A 17386-nucleotide genomic window follows, 5' to 3' on the forward strand; every position below is an offset into this window, starting at 1 on the left:
CTTGGAGCCAATCAAAATGCATCTCCTATAGTATTCATTAACTGTAATTTATTATGCATATGCTGATATGTCATTATGATTTTCAGCTTTGGTATTGAAATATTTAGCTATGGTTCCTGAATATAATCAGCAAGATAAGAGGCTTTGAATATGATTACACGAAGCTCCTTAAATACAGTGAGAAATTATGTTAAGAAGAGCACTGACAGCTAGCAAATGGAGCTTTTTTCCTGTAATAATTATAGGTGATGCTATCTTTTTCTGAAAATTATACTTTATTCTAATTATAAGTACTTATTTGATTATTGAAGCATTATCATTACAGAATAAGGAATAGCTGCATTACTTCTCAAAACATGTGTTAGTACTCTAGCTGAGGGATTTCGGGTAAACTACAAACACCAAACTGAAATCATATTATGTTCCCAGGGTGTAGTTTTAAAGACTATGAGCTCGATGCCCAAGTTTGGGTTTCTTCCTTGTTCATAAAATCACTTTACTGCACTGATAGACAGAAAATTGGATGGTGTGTGTATTTTCAAGAGCTACTATGTATTTTGCACCCTAAATTAAATAACCTAATGTAATTCACAGTGTTAAGAAAAAGGCAATTAAGAATATATTCTGGCTTAATTTTTTTCCACCTTGTACTCTCATGTCAGTCTTCAAGGAAAAGACAACCAATATGTGCACCTAAATGGGTATTATTTTCAAAATTTAGTTACAATTCACACTTCTTATCAGCTAACTGGAAGCTCTCTCTCTGCAAAGTAATAAGGGTAAGTTCAACATTTGCTTCATGTTATGAGGGGCATTGAATTTATCACATAATGGGCATCTGAAAATCCACTATTCACCTGCAGTGTACTAACTGGAAACCTCCTACTTCACCCTCAGCACATGTGAACCCAAAGTCCTAAAGATGGGCAGGTACAACAGCTAATTTCCTTATGGGGTTAATTTAAGGCAGTAACTGTCTAGAAGAGATTGTTCACTTGTAATCATGTTGTTCCATTACAAATCTTTAACTTGTCATGGTGACAAATGAAGACTGAGCTCATTTTTCCAGCCACATTTGTTCCCTGTAACCTAATTACCTGATTATGATTTGCAAATTCCTCTTGGAATCATCAAATGAACTAATAATGCAGATTTTAATGAAATGGTTCTAACAAGTTGATACTTTTCTATAATCCTAAATTTACCTGCAACTCATAAATAAGATTTCCATTTTACATTTAAAACATAGCGTCTCGGGCAAACTACCATGAGCTCAAAATAGATAACAGCACTGGGAAGTAGTTCAGTCGTACTATGGTACTTGAGTAAAGGGTGCAACGTCAGTTTAATTTTTAATTTAGGGATGATAATAACACTGAAGAACTTAACTTACAGGTTTTTTTTTTAAACAGTCTTATGGAGGTGATTACACACCATACAACTTATCCATTTAAACTGTATAATTCAGTGGCTTTTAGTATATTCACAGAGTTGTGCAACTATCACAATGAATTTTAGAGTATTCCATCATCCCAAAAAGAAACTATATGCCCTTTAGCTATCATCCACTAATTCTGCTAACTCCTTGTCCCCCCAGTCCTAGGCAACCAGAAATCTACTCTCTGTGCCTACAGTTTTGCCCAGTCTGGAAACAATATAAATCTTAAACAGATTCTCTAAAGCAAACCAGTATTTCAGGAATGGGCTATAAAAAAGTAGAGCTTTTTTGCAAAAACAAAAACCGAGGAATGCCTTGAGAGGTAGGATAAAAACTAGAAAAGTGCGACCATGGACCCTAAAGGAAGACAGAGTTGTAAGAAGGAAACAGTGATTCAAGTGTCGAAGGCTCCCAAAAACCAACTGCGACAACTGATAAGCGTTTGCTTTAGATTCAATGACAAGAGAACGTTACCAACATTGGCAGGAGGAGTTTTGGTGGATTGGATCGGAGGAGCTAATCCTCGCTGATTAGAGAGGTGAGGACTAAGTACTAAGTAAATGAATGTAAACCAGGGGTTGGTCAACTATAGTCCACAGGCTAAATCTGGCTTGCTGTCAGTGTTTATAAATAAAGGTTTACTGGAACTCAGCCACAGGCATTTGTTTACATATTGTCTGTGATTGCTTTCATGTTATAATAGTGGAGTTGTATATATCCTGTAAGCTTTTAAAAATATTTACTATCTGGCCCTTTGTAGAAAAATAAGTTTGCCAACTCCTATTGTACACAAATGTCTCAAAGTATTAGTTCTACTTACCAAAAGCGACCTAACAGGTACTCACATTCCACACTATGTTCACTACTACCAGTTTAAAAGGCCTTGTCGTTTATACATAAGTGGAAGTAAAATCAGTTGTATTGAACACAGCCTAATTACTCATCTCAAGATTGAAATTTCAGGCCCTCTCCACTACCATTTGCTGCACTGCTGTTTACAGGAAAGGCCGGAGATAGTTGCAGAGGCTGTTAGAGCACCTCTTTGGAATAAACAGAATGGATCACTTAGCAGCTCATATTTATATAAATTTGCAAATGACAGTAAGGTCTTGTACCACGTAAACTTCTTTAACAGAATGCAAATGTGATTTTAAAACTGGCATTTTAAAAAAAGTAAATTGTGCCTCGTTTTATTTTTTTCTAAAGTTTATTTAAAACATGCTTTTTTTGAGTGATTAGTCCCAAGTATTTAATTTTAATGAGTTATATATTCATATGAAGCCCATAATAATTTGTATGTCAGTTTAAAACTCTAGTTTATCTACATAGAGAAATAAGAAGCCAAAGGTTTGAGTCAGAAACATCAAAACAACTCTTGCTATATGTGGTCTTTGCCTGAATGACTCATAACATAATAAAGCTACACAATTTGGTTTAATGTTTTGTATCTGTTGATGATTAGAGTGGCTACGTTGCCTCTCTAGCCTAGTCATTAATATTAATGAGTTTTGTGACCTAGGCCAAGTTAATAAAACAAACCTTTAAATAACCTATTAAAATGTCCTCAATAATAATTCTGAACTTGAAATTGCTTTACATAATTCTTTTACAGTGCTGGAAAATAAACAAGGGTTTCAAAGGCATTTCCTAACCCAGATGGGAAAAAAATGACAGAATGCTGCGAATATGCATCAAACATCACTTTTTGATTACAGGTCACACAGACTGCTTCAAAATCATAGATGAACTGAATAAGGAATTAAGACATTCATTATTCCATAGGTGATTGGAATACAACTTAATTTAAGAACAGGCTAAATTTGTGTAACCCCAAAGCAATTATAAGTAATTTTTACTTTCAAGTCAGATCTGAGTTAACAAAAATAAAACTGATGAGGTGGATGGGATTTACCCAAATAGCTGTGAAAAAATTACTCAGTTGTGTCATGGAGTTGGGAAAAGTCAATTATTTTATAAAAGTACTGAAAGTTTGCAATGTTACTGGAAATAGGGTGAAATAATGGCTTAAAGGTTTCTCTTTTAGATATTTATGATACTGGCTTACATAAAAGTTTGCAGAAACTTGTAGAAGCAGCCAAGGATGGTGTTGTAAATCAGAACCCTTCCAAACAGACACAGTCTCCTTGTAGATGGCCAGACTTAGTAATACAATACAGTATTATTGGTAACAGAGCTAACGGATGCCCTTCTTAAAAGACAATCTTCCACATAGGTGGCTTAGGAGTAATAATCATATTACTGGTCATGCTCTCTGTTTGCTCTCGGTTTGAAATGTGAACCTAGTTCATGGAGAGCACTTATATTTATGTAGCAGAACTAGATGTGAGATAGGTTCTGAAGTACACAAAACGCACTGAGCAGGGCTGGCACTGTTCTGTACTTTCACTTGGGAACGCTTCCCGGGATTATTAAAGAAAGCGGTACCCCTTCCCCCTTCCTCCCCATTCCCTGTGATACTGCCTGGGCCAAGCACTTAGTTCTCAAAAATTAGCATGCTGAGTTTGCTTAAATTCCCTTTTTTCAGTCTCATCTTCCTCTAGATCATTCTAAATACAGATGCCAAATTCAGTTTTTTAAGGTGCCACTTTCATCAGGTTGCTCTTCTACTAAAAACAGTCAATATCTCCCCCATTATCAACGGTTAAAGTTCTATGTCTTTAAGCTTTCCCTAAACATCTCCCAGTCTACCTTTTCCTTTCTAATCATGAAATATTTAAAATATTAAAATTATAGGGACTTACACAGCCAATATTCATGTAACCCAACACCCAGATACAATTCAGATGAACATTTTGCCTTTAAAAAGAGTAAAGAAAGAATACAGTTAAGTTTGCCACTACTCATCTGATCGCCTTCCCCTTAGTAGAAGGATAAAGACTGGCTAGAGATAAAAACATAAAGAAGGAAATAAGAAACAACAAACAAAAGACTTAAAGATATAAAAATATAGTTCTTAACTATATCGAGATTAGAAAGATGATTTTTTAAAAGTGCTACCCATTTGTTAACCTTAGATTAAAAACTAGAAAAAACAATAAAGAAAATAAAAATTAAAATGGCAATTAATACCTCTTTTACTTTGATTTAAAATTTGTAACGGGGAGAGGGAAATAGCTCAGTGGTAGAGCACAAGATTAGCATGCACGAGGTCCTGGGCTCAATCTCCAGCACCTCTATTAAAAAGAAAAAACTGTAATAGAGGTGAAATTAGACCTAGTGTTTGAAGATGAGATTTGAATATGCAGAAATGGGATAGAGTATTCAGTGTTTCTCCCCTATCTATCTCTTATTCCTTTAACAAAAGGTAAAGAACTAAGACTGGCAGGGCAGAGATCAGAAAGGGTAGGAGACAATTATCTTCTTTAATAACCTATATGTATGCAGACTAAGATGGCTTACAATCTAAGGAACCAGAGTAGTTGTCAAAACTCATTTCTCAGTACATCGCTACATTCAGGGATAGTTAGGAGGGAGGGGCCTACGAAGAGGCTAAAATAGCTGAAAAGAATCAATATGGCACTTAGAGGTATTTTTAGAAAAAGATAAGGGGCAAATCTAAAATTAACAATATATTATTTTATTACATAAAAAATCATAAAAAGTAACATGAAAATGTCTTTAAAAAAAAAAGATACCAGGCAAAAATATGTTTTAGAATAACTCAATTTAACTAACTTTAACTGAGTAAGACTTTTTATTTGTATTACTGGCTGAAATTCAAAGGTCAACATAACCTATGAAGTAACATGTGAGTCATAAGGGGAAATCAGAGTCTGCACAATGACCTCAGCATAACTTGGGTCACCAATTGGGTTAGGAAATCACAGGTTTGGGGAGCGGCCCAAAATTTCTCCAAGTGTATCAGCTTTCCCCTGACAGGCATGGTAGGAAATCTTTCCTCTAGAAATACTGTGTTCAGAGAATACTATTTTGGTGCTTTGAAATAAGGTATTTACCTGTAACCATTCACACGACTGAAAACGAAATTCTGTTGTGAGTGCAACTCTCTTTAATGTTGTCCTTTAAATACTGTCAGGTTATGGACAGAGATTTAAATTAAAGAGCATAACAGGAATTGTTCTTTAGAAGGCAGATTTATTTCTGTTCCATCAATTCAGACCTATTACTTCAGCTACAGAGAATGTCTTCTAAGATCAGATGTAAAACATTAAAATCTATAAAATTTTTTATAATACCTTTATAAGAGATGTTATACCTTAGCACCTTGACCAGATTGCAGTTTGGATAATCCCTTTCCACGAAAATAGTCTACTATAGTTAAAAAAGAAAATGTAATAATTCAGTTTTTAAATAATCTATAATTTGAATCTATAATTTACTAATATCATGAAAATAATGTGGAGTTTCCAATTTTAAATGAAAACTTATGCATTATATTCAAGGGTCTAGGCAAGCACAAAGATTATTCTTTTCCATGTATTCAAATTAACTTTGGCCACCTTAGTTTTCATTAACTTAGAGAGTAAAATACATTTAAAATATTTGATGCATTTCCTAAATATGCTCTCTGTTCAAGTTTTTAAAAATCTCAGGGCCACTCTTCTCTTCCCTCTTCAATCCATCCAACTCTGATCATGAACTTCTTATTCTAGAGTCTAGACTCATCAAAGATTCTTCATTACTGGCAGAAGTTCAAATTCCCCAGGCTGCCACTTCCATCTTTCTGCAATGCAAGTTGAATTACCTTCTCCCTGCTGCCTCTGTAAGGATGCTATACAAATTTGCTAATTACTACCCTTGAACACTTCTGTATTTTCTCAAAACAATGCCATCATTTCCACTTCTGCCTTCAATGAGAATGTACTCCTCTAACTTCCACATGGCAAAATCCTGCCATTCTTCCAGGCTCAGCTAAAACACCTCTTCTATGAGGCCTTCTCCCATCTCCCAAAACAAATGCACCTGTCCTTCTGAGCTCCAGTATCTTCCACACTTGAAACGGCAGTGTAGCGCTTCACACATTCTACCTTGTACTGCATCCCACCCGCCCAACCGAATATACCACTTTTTTAGTAGGAGGGAAGCTTGTTTAGGGTAGGATCCTGTCTTCATTTTAGTAAAGGACGATGGTTGAGAGTGTGACCACTGGTATCAGACTGCTTTATGTTTCAAACCCATCTTCACAAGTCACTGTCTTGAGCAAATTATGCAATTATGAAATGGTCTATGCCTCAGTTTCCTCATTTGTAACATGGGGATAATAACAACACCTACCTGACAGGGATATGAGGGTTAAATAAGCACTACGTGCAGAAGCACTTAGGCCAGCTGCCTGGCCTGGTATTCAGTGAGTAATCACTGACTGCAGGTGTCTGCAATCTTTGTCTTCCCCATCATCATCATTTTTTATGCTCCACAGGCAGCTAGCCCAGGGCCTTGAATGTAACAAACATTTAATTAATGCCTACTAAACTGAACAGAACTTGTTATGGCTTTTCAAATCAAGCGGAAAATACAGCCATGTGGAAAATACTGAGAAGGGAAAACCAAAACCAAAAATTCTCTTAAATGTAACATTTTAAATAAGCAAGTAGTAGATTAACAATTAAATACACAGTTATGTAAATGTTATCCAGATAAGTTACTTTTTGGAAAAAAAGTCCTTTTGGAAAGGACATAACATTCTATGGATCTAACCTAAACGTGGGTTAGAATTCTGAAAGTTCTTGTCTGAAAGGCCCTTCACGTAACAGTTGACCCTTGAATGACTAGGCTTTGAACTGAGTGGGTCCACTTACATATGGATTATTTTCAGTAAGTCTAAGTCAGCCCTCTCCATCAACACGTTCTGTATCTGCAGGTTCCACCAACCTTGGGCTCAACAGCAGAGCCAATGCTGTTTATGATTTTTGTGAGTCTGACTAGCTGAAAACTTTCACTAAGCAATAATTTTTTTTTAACTACTAAAGGGAATGAACTAGAATATTAAACAATACTATGGCTTCAAACATATATTCAAAATTGGACCTGAATTACTGTTGAATAAATATGCAAAATAAAACCTCTCTTCTCTCCCTCCAGCACAGCATCCTGCACTTTAATCACTAGGATACATCTAAGGGAAATGGATACCTGAGGAAGCAGAGCCAGGTGGATCCTGTACAGCACGAGGAGGCTGGGATCTGACACGGTTTAACTTGATTTAGGGGCCGCACTATTAGTGAAAGGCTCTGACACTGGCACTTTACACACCAGGGTACAGCTTCACACTCTGGATAAAGTCCAGCTCTATCTAACTCTTAATTTTCTCGCAAAGTATGATTTGCTGCAATTCAAATATATCTTAGTATTTACACATTTAGAAAAAAGTCCTCAAGGGAAAAAAAAAGTGAACTATTAATTTTCTAAAATATGCATGTATAGATAAAAACTTGCTTCTAGATTAGTGAAGACTGCCTACAAAATCACAGAAATTTTTAGTCATGACAACCAGATATGAAAACTTTCAATTTCTTCCTTCGCTAGATTAACTGCTCCTTTTATAGTGACTAAAGAAACGAGTTCCAAGGCATTTTTTCTAATTTTATACTCACTTTTAAAAAAGAAACAATGACCCCTGATACTACATGGGCCATTTTAAATGGAAGACTGTATAATATCTGACACAGAAATGTTGCCAAAAATGGCACAAATGGGCCTAACTTGTACCTCAAATTATTTTGGAAATGAGTAATCAAATTATAAAAAATTATTTTCATTTTGCTGGTACAAAATGGAAAGAGCAAAATTCATAGCCATTTTACATTTAGCTCAGTTCAGAATAAAAGACCTGGGAATGCACAGACAAGGACTAGACAACCAATACTTAAACAAGAATCCACTTTATAATGAGTAGAGTTATACATTTTCAAATAATTAACATTGAAAAATCTGGCCCTAAATCCAATCTTCAGCTTTAGATAATTGTATCTTAATTGTTAATGATGAAATCCAGGCATTATAATGTCTTGTTACAGAACTATTAGGGAACTGAAGAATTGTGGATAAAGTAAAAAACACATATGCAGGTCATTTCTATATCCTATTAGGTCTAACTTTGAACCTTGTAATGACAGTTCTCCTTAAATTTAATTTCCAAGTGCAACAAAAAGAAATTGACCCATAACATGTATTAAACTCCTACCCTGTTGAAAACTACATTAACTGATACTCGGACAGCTCTGGGGGATACAGGAATGTTTACCATTACAGGTAAGTGTGCGCCAAATGAAAATATAAAGACCTGGACTCCAACCGAAAACAATGAGAGGAAACACTGATTAGAAAAGCAACACAGCATCTAGAAGTTAAAAGCACCAGCTCTAGAGTTAGACTGCCTGCGTCTGAATCCTGGTTCCACCACTTATTAGTTGTAGAGCTTCACACAATGTAATCAGTCTCTCAGCTTCTCACTCTCCTTACCTGTGAATGGGAAGAATAATAACTTATCTCAGGACTGGAGTAAAGATCGTATGACACGAAAAGTGCTTGGAGTAGTGAATGACACAAATTAAGTGCTCAATAAATATTACCTACAATTATTATAAAACTAAGGGAAAAAGAATATTTCTAAAGTCAAAACACTAAGTACGGCCGGCCAGTAATACCAGAGGTTGATGAGAGATTGAGACTATGTAGAGCAGGAGCACCAAGCCTGCTAGTCAACCATAAACAAGGACAATTTGAGTTGCTAAGTGAAGATGAAAGTCAGGCACTAAAATATTAGTGCTAGTTGATACAGATGAAGAAGGCAGAGATACGTACATATGCAGAAGGCTGCAGAACAAAAATGAGAAAATAGATACAAAGAAAGAAGAGGCAAGAATCAAGAGTTTTGGTCAATAACAACGAGAAAGGTGTCAAATAAATGCACTGAAATGAAAACTTCTAGTCATGGTAACATATTTTTGGAAGTAACCAGTTGCAGGCTGTACTGATCAATTCGATAAAAGAGTTTAAGTAAGATATGATAAGAATACCTGCAGCATCACTCTAACCTCATTAAAAAAATAAATGTAAAATGAAAGCATCACCAGCCTCCCTCCCCAACAAGAAAATCCTCCGATACGTGGAGAGGAACTACTTAGTATTACTGTAGCGAGACCAATAAAACCGCAAAAGGAAACAGCAATTGTCACATCAAGACTTTCAGATTTAGTGTCTCCATGGGTACACCTCTGATTTCTGATTGCATCCAGTTTTTCTGCTCAATAAACAGTCTTGAATATTATAATCAACTTCTTTTTAATCAAAACTAGTCATATTGGAAAATCAGGTAGTACTGAGAAATACACTTCATTATGGCAGTTTTCTTTTTATGTGCGCTTTTAATCAGCTTTGGATGCAGGTGTACTTTGAAAAGAAAAGCAACAAATTTCTGTGGGCTACTGATGTCTCTAAAGTAGGAACTGGTTTTGCTAGAAAAAAGTAAAAAACAAAAATGAAATCAAATTTCATAAGTCTCCACGAAGTAATTCATGTACAATAGCAGTCTAACTCTCCTGAAGAAAAATTTAAAAAAATAAAATAAAAGCAGTCTTACTGATTTGTTGATAATTTCTAACTTTCACAAAGAGAGTATGTTTCATGTCCTCCTATTTTTGGATTGTTTAATGAAAAAACATATAGTACTTACACCATAAATAAACCAGAACCATGTAAATGAAAATATTTCCTTATTCTCTTCTAAACACTTAAAATAGCAAACTTTGTTTCAAAATACAATTATGAACAATATGACATTAAAGCCTGGGATTTAATTTTAAGTCGTATTCTTTTTTCAAAAATGTAATTAATTAAAAGGAGGTTATAAAAAAAATCAACCTGTCCATCTTAGCAAGTAGTTAATTTACTTGTGCAAACTGGCTATTGCTTTGCATGACTATTAATATAATACACGATTTTTTCTTTTTACTGAATCTTGCCTAAAACAAGACAGTGAAGTTCTTTTAATAATCCCCACTAAAGTATATTAGGTTTACTTCTTTTAATATTGCTAAGTTAAAATTTACCAATCAGTATACTGACATACCATAATCCTTTTGAAAATAAAATAGGTTAAAACTGAGGATTGAATATATCAAAATAATCCATTTGTTACCATGAAAGAAAAATACCACTTAAGCAAGTTCTTCTTAAATAGGATGACTAACAATAAACAGTGCCCAAGAAATTGCTCCAAAGTCAGTATCTTTGATTTGTTTTCTTAGAGGAAAAAATGAACTCATGAAGGTTAATGCTAAATAAATGGCTTTTACAAACTCATTAAGCACTATAAACATTCAGCATAGTCTCCTCCTTTTAAAATATGTTGATAAGTTTCCATTAAATAGTTTCATCATCTTTTAAGTTCTCTTAATTTTAAATCCGTAGTTTTAAGAGAAAATAGATCATAATGGTAAATGAGGACATATTTACCTCTTTCCCTTCCCTTTAAATTCCACACAGAATATATTTTTAAAAAGAAGAAACATTAAGAGCACAGGAAAATAAGAAAGAACATCACTGCAGACCAGAAAATTGGAGGACGTTCTAAACTAAAAATCAGAGGAGACTGACTAAGAGAAAAAAAATCGAATCAGAGAAAACTGAGGCTAAAATAAGCAACAGAGAAGCTACCGTAAAGGCCCTGAGAGACACAAAACTCAAACTCATTGGTCTATAAATAACAAAAGCACAAGTATATTTTCTCAAATGTGATTTCTAAGTATGGAGAGTCTCAGAGTGAACAGTGGGATGAAAGAAATAGAACAAGGTAGCAGGCAATTTATGGGGAAGGAGTCCCAAACCCGGAGGACACACTCCAGCAACAGGGAATACGCTGCCCCGCTGTACTCCGTCCTTTTGCCCTGCAGTCACTGGATGAAGGCTTCTGTCATAAGAATCTTATTACCCACAAGAGGGCTGGATTCTCATCTAGGCTGAGGAGTAAAATACCCTCCAGCCACAAAAGCTCCTCCATGTATGCTTTCAACTAGACATACTAGCGACCAAGAATCACCACTCATTTGAAGAAAAATTAGCAACAATCTCATTAAATTTAAACTGAAGGAACACACCATTCAGGTAGAATAAAAGAAACAAAAAACTTCAAATATAACTGACAGTCTCAGTGATATGAAAAGATAGTACATCAACAACAACAAAAGAAAAGGCTATTGTGAAAAAGAGTTCTACAAAACTAAAAACATGCCTGATAAAACAATGATAAAACAAAGCCTAAAAAAATGGGCTGATAATTTAAAGGTCCCAGCTAAAGATCAACTTACTGAGCTAGACAAGAAAGAAAGACAGTCACCATAACCTAATGCAGAATGAGGAAAACATAAAGAAAAAAATGGAAGATTCAGATGCTCCAGTAGCTACCTAATAGAATGATAAAACAGAGAGAACTGGGTGAAAAAGTGATCAGAGAAATAAAAGATTTCCCTTAGCTAGAGATAGATTCAGGGGCTGAGACACCTATAGAACACTAACAATTAAAAACAGATATTAATCACATCCTAGTGTAATACCAGAACTCCATGGATACAAATTTCAAAATCTTGTGGGGGAGGGGAGGTTGGGTGGAGAGACAGACGGAGGGAGAAAACGATTCTTTACAAAGGTATGAAAAGCATACTGATATCAGAATTCTTTTTAGCAAAATCAGATAACATAAGTCAATAAAGCAGAGTCTTCAAAATTCTCAGGTAAAATTTATGTAGAATTCTGTCAAGCCCAATTAGCAATGAAGTGAGAGATTAAATACACATTTTTAGTCATGCATAGACTCAAACTAGCTCAACACCTTCAGGTACAATCTAAAAAAATTACTAAATGATCAATTCCAGTAAAACAAACAAAATCAAAGAGGAAGATGTAAAATACAAGAAATTGTGATGCATAAAAGCAGTAAAACTAAACTTACTAATTTACTAAATTAAATTTAGTAAAAGTAAATTTAAATAATTATTGATATGCATGATGTTAAAAAGAAATGATCTAAAATTAAAGTACAAAAGTATTTTAGAATGACTGTCAGGGAGGAAGAAATACATTTATACTAAAAAACTCTAGACATGGTTAGAAAAGAATGACAACATTCAGTAAGAGGAAAGCTTTTTGACATCCTCAAAATATTCCTTTTATGCATTTATACAGAGATGCCTGATAATGGACAAAATGATCTAATTTCTGTGCCTTTAAATTTAGTATTAATTTGCTTTTATTCAGATATATCCATACCTTGACATCAATTAATCCTAACTGGTGTGTAAACATCACCATTATATTGTTTCTAGAGGTGCTGAACCCTCTCTGCAACAAATTACACAAAAAATGGTTATAAAGATGGTTTTGAATGTCTTATATAGAATGGAACCAAATAATGAAATCAGGTATATGAAACTGTAACTCAGAAAGTTTCAGTATTAATTCTTGGAAAATTACTTCTCTCAAAGTTCAGATGACCAGAGAATCTTTACCGTGGAATTGTACCATGTAAAAAAAGTCCGTATGTGAGAATATTCAAATTGTCTTTCGCAACTGTTGTGTTTGGAATTAACCTGAATCCATCACAATAGTCTTCATTTTGTTCAGTAAGTAAATTTGACATCTTATTTTTCTTCCTGAGAAATTTGCTAATTTTGAAAAGAACCGGTATTTACAAAAAAGAACACGAAGTCCTAAACTGGCACCATGATTGCAGGCAGAGGGCCTGCTGCTAAGAATGCTCATGAACGTTAATTTTGAAGGTCTAAATGAGCCTTCAATTTACAAAGTACTCATTAAGAGCAAGCCAAGCATTAAAACCCATTTTGTCTTCACTATTGTACTAAAATGCCCTCTTGCGCACTTCCCTTTCACCAATTTCAGATGAAGATTAATAAACGTTTCTATGGTACAGGGCATCTGGAAATGGGTCAATACCTAAGTTAAAAATACTAAACAGAAGAAAAAAGAAGAGTATCTTTCTGCTCAGTAGACAACAACAAGCTATATATTTACAGTATCTATAAAATAGGGTCTTTCCAAGATCTAAAAAACTTGTTTTTATCTTGTTCCTAATGTCACAGTGTGACAGAGGGGGTTAAATGCCCATCCTCTGACTTCTTGAAATACAAAACAAAGGACCACCAATTAAGACTCTTCAGATCTCAAACATCACAAGGATGCACGGGCATGGTAATTTCTATAGCACCCAAAGTGTAAAACATAAAAGTCTATTATAGATTAAAACCAATACAGAAATTATGCTTCAGCATAATCTTGCCCAAGTTTACTGACATTCAGGAACAGGTATAATATATTCTTCATACTCTTAATAATTCCAAAATGAATAGAAGTTGGAAACTACCACTGAAGTTTCCACTAGTCTCCAAGGCCAGTGTCATGCAGTGATACAAGATCATTTTGGACTTTACAACAGTACGGTTAACTTTCATTACATTTTAGATTCTTTCTTCTGATCATATATCCATCTAGAAGCTAGGTGCAGCATTTTAATCAAGTAAAATATTATGGACTTGCCACCCTTGGGATATTTTTCAAATGCTTTTGGAAACTTTTATAGAAGGTAATTTCAGTCATGCATATTTGGACTAATTTATTTAGCTGAGAATGAATACAAAAATAGCTCCATATGCATATCCATGAAAATTTAAGGAAATGAGAAAAATTAAGATTGGGTTTAACTGCAATGTTTCTGAACACTGCAACTCAATTCACATTACTAAATGTTTTAAAGACAAGAAATATGTTCTTTTCCACTTAGTGAGATCAACATTTCTCAATGCTTTAACAGAGCATTCTATACCTCTTTCAGGCAAAAAATGTAACCCAAGAGGCTACATAAATCTGAATTTGAAGTTAGCATATATATATATATACACATTATTAAATATCAGTGCTAGCTTACGCTATCACTAAATTCAAAGTAAGATTATGAAATATAAAGACTAATTGTTCCTAAATCATATCCCACTAATATATTAGCAAATGAAAACATCTTGGGAGAAAAACGCAGTTTCTGGTAGATTTCTAAGACTGGGCTACCAAAGGTGAATTACTCTTGAAAATAGAATCTGCTCCCATTTGTGAAAAATCTGTAAAATGGGAAACAAATACTTAATGAACAATCAAAATGATAAGAACATAACAAATTTAAGCATTTGTAATAATTTGAGGGCTTCAGAAACAACGGACCAACATAATAATGAAAACAGCTTTCATCAGTCTTCTTGCCTACATGATAGCATTAACTAGGAGCTCTGTGTACACTGGTATGTTTGGACATAGGCAAGCTTCACTTTAGGCAAGAGCTGTAGTGAGCACGTGAGAAGCCAGCTGTCAGGCTGCAGCCCCTCAAAGACCAGATAGTGTAGACTTACTGGTAGAGTGCCAAGACGAACAACAGAAACCTTACTCCTTCCGATACTGTTCATTCCCTTTCCTCGGAGACTAGGCTCTGGTTTCTGGCCTGGGGATGGAGAAGTGGGGGGAAGGGAGCCAACTGTTCCAGGTTCATGGACAGACCTTTAATTAATCTTCCTGCCCTTCTTCATATTTGGCAGATTCTCAGTCCAGACGTCCTTTTGGGTTCAGGCAGGCTGATCTGTTTCCTCTCACTTCTTCTCTAGCCTCCTCATAGCTTGTTGCATCAGTCATCTCACTCCCATCTTTTCTTCTCTCAGTAATTTCTTGAAACTTTAAAATAGCAGTGAGTCTCTGATTTTCTTTGCTGCAGGTTTCTATTCCTTTATGTGCTTCTATGCTTCTATCTTAGTGAGGTCTCAGGGGGGACAAGAAATCAACATGTACGCTCAGGCCTCCATCTTATAAGAGGTAGGGTTACTTTTTAAACTTTTTAACCAGACTACTTCCCCCTAGAGCATTTAACTGTACACAAAAATCTTATCTGCTAACTTGTAGGACAGCTAACCTTTCTGAGATCTAACTTAAAAACTTCACAGCATTTCAATTTAATGTAAGTTGTCTATGGATGGAAAATCATTTATTTTAATACCTGAAGGGTAATAAATTACGGTTACTACACCCAATGCTTAATTAAGAATACCTAATCCATCTAGCGAATCACAAAAAGATTCTCAGTTTCTGTTCCAAGTTCAAAGGATTCCTTACAAACCAAAAGATAAAATGTACTTTTTCCAACTACCTCAGCAATTGAAAAATTATCAATTTGCTGCAAGATAATGTGATCTAGATGTTTGAAAGTAAAAATTTCGCTTTTTCCCCCCCAAAGAAGGCACTGAGTAAACAGGGTCAACTATATTAGCATGTGGAAGTTTGGGGGAATATAAATTATCATTATTCATAAAATCAAATTTGAAAAAGCAGCAATAATATAATCCTTAAAAATTCTGGAAGCAGATACTAACTTTATGGCAAACATACCACTAAATAACAAATATGATTGTAAAGTGACTTATGTGAATCACAACTAATTGAATCATTATGTTGATTTATTACTTTATAGCCACAGTCTCATTGTTGGTTCATAAAGTCATATGTGGAACTGGTCTCTAGCCAAGAATCCCCAAAGAACAGAAATATAACAAGAAGCACAAGTCATATAAAGGCAACTTAAATCTGTACTATATTATATACTTTATGTTTAAGATTTTAATTAGCTATAGAAAGAGAATAAGATTTTTAAAAATTACAAGACAGTACAGTTTATTGGATATAAACCCATAGAACGTCTCAGCCATGCTGGCATTATCTTTTATTCTTTTAGAATTCAAATTTCATGTACTGGAGGAGGAGGGCCATGGTGGGGGTGTGGATAAATGACCTCAACTATCTTTTCTGATTTCTAAATTCTCTAATCGATTTCCTATTTCAAATCTTTTTTTTTTTTACTAATACTTGAATACTTGACTTCCGTAACAAATAAGTTAACTTTTTTATTTATATCATGGTAACTTCAAAATCCTATGTTAAACAAATGTGCTTAGATTAAAATCCCCTCTTAATAGTAAAATGAGCACTAGAAAATCACTTTGCAGTCTGATTTACCCAGATGTCTGACAGATAAAAGGCATCAATGCTAACATGCAATAATCACTGGAATGATGTTTGAGAACCTACTTAACTGCTATCATAAAACAAAAAGTAAATAATTTTTCAATACAAAGTAAGTACTTACTGGTAATTATTTATATATTTGGAAAAGCCCTAACCACAGGAGTCCTAAATACACCAAAGTAAAGAGTATATTTGGTAAAAATTGCGACTTTAAAGGAAGAAGATAGTTGGTAACCTGGCTTCGAAGTGAACTGATTAAAGTAGACCAATAAATATTCTTTCACTAAAAACAATTTAAAAAATTGCTAAAGACAGTATTATTGACATTTCACACAACATAAATTGTAAAAGTGGATATTGTACTACTTCGGGTTGTTATTTTAGTGCTGTATTTAAAGTTTGATGGGAAAGTAAAGAAAAATAAGATTATCTGCACAGCTAGGCCACAACAGTTCTGAAGTGGCTTTAACAAGGACCTCTATTAAAATTTTTCTATGCTCAGAGCTACTCCAAAAGATTCTGAAAATATTTAGGCCAGGGGCAGATACATTAAAGCAAATGAAACAAAATTATACCAACAAAAACAAAAGTGCATAATGTTATTCCGATGCCCAAATAGAGTCTGACACAAACCAGTTTACTTTCTCATGTCATCCTTTACCTTTCTCAAGTCTTTGTTGTAAGAATCTTAATTCTTTGTCCATCATCCAGGTTACCTCCCTAATTTCCCATTAAACTTTTTCTAATTATTCTTCACAGGGTTGCCTTGCAGTTCATCTATATCAAAACTGAAACTTTCAATGTTGCCCCAAAGCTACAGTGAAGTCAATTTATGCACTATAAAATTTTATTTAAGGAGAAGTCAAGGTCAGAGAGATAACTGTTTAGTGAAGATTCTGA

The 17386-nt window shown here is 34.5% G+C and overlaps 1 protein-coding gene across 3 annotated transcripts in view; it reads right to left on the reverse strand.

The window, feature by feature from the left end:
• Window positions 1-17386, reverse strand: part of COMMD10 (COMM domain containing 10) — a 154946-nt gene that overhangs the window by 11285 nt on the left and 126275 nt on the right. The window contains exon 7 of one of the 3 annotated variants that reach the window (XM_072958043.1): window positions 8787-8881. The exons of the other annotated variants lie outside the window; for them this stretch is intronic. Within the exon in view, the coding sequence (XP_072814144.1) occupies window positions 8861-8881 (21 nt within the window). The 3' untranslated portion in view covers window positions 8787-8860. Of the gene's footprint in view, window positions 1-8786; window positions 8882-17386 lie in introns of those variants that run through there. 3 annotated transcript variants of the gene reach the window in all.

The sequence above is a fragment of the Vicugna pacos genome, chromosome 3 (assembly GCF_048564905.1).
Source record: "Vicugna pacos chromosome 3, VicPac4, whole genome shotgun sequence".
NCBI classification, from domain to species: Eukaryota; Metazoa; Chordata; class Mammalia; order Artiodactyla; family Camelidae; genus Vicugna; species Vicugna pacos.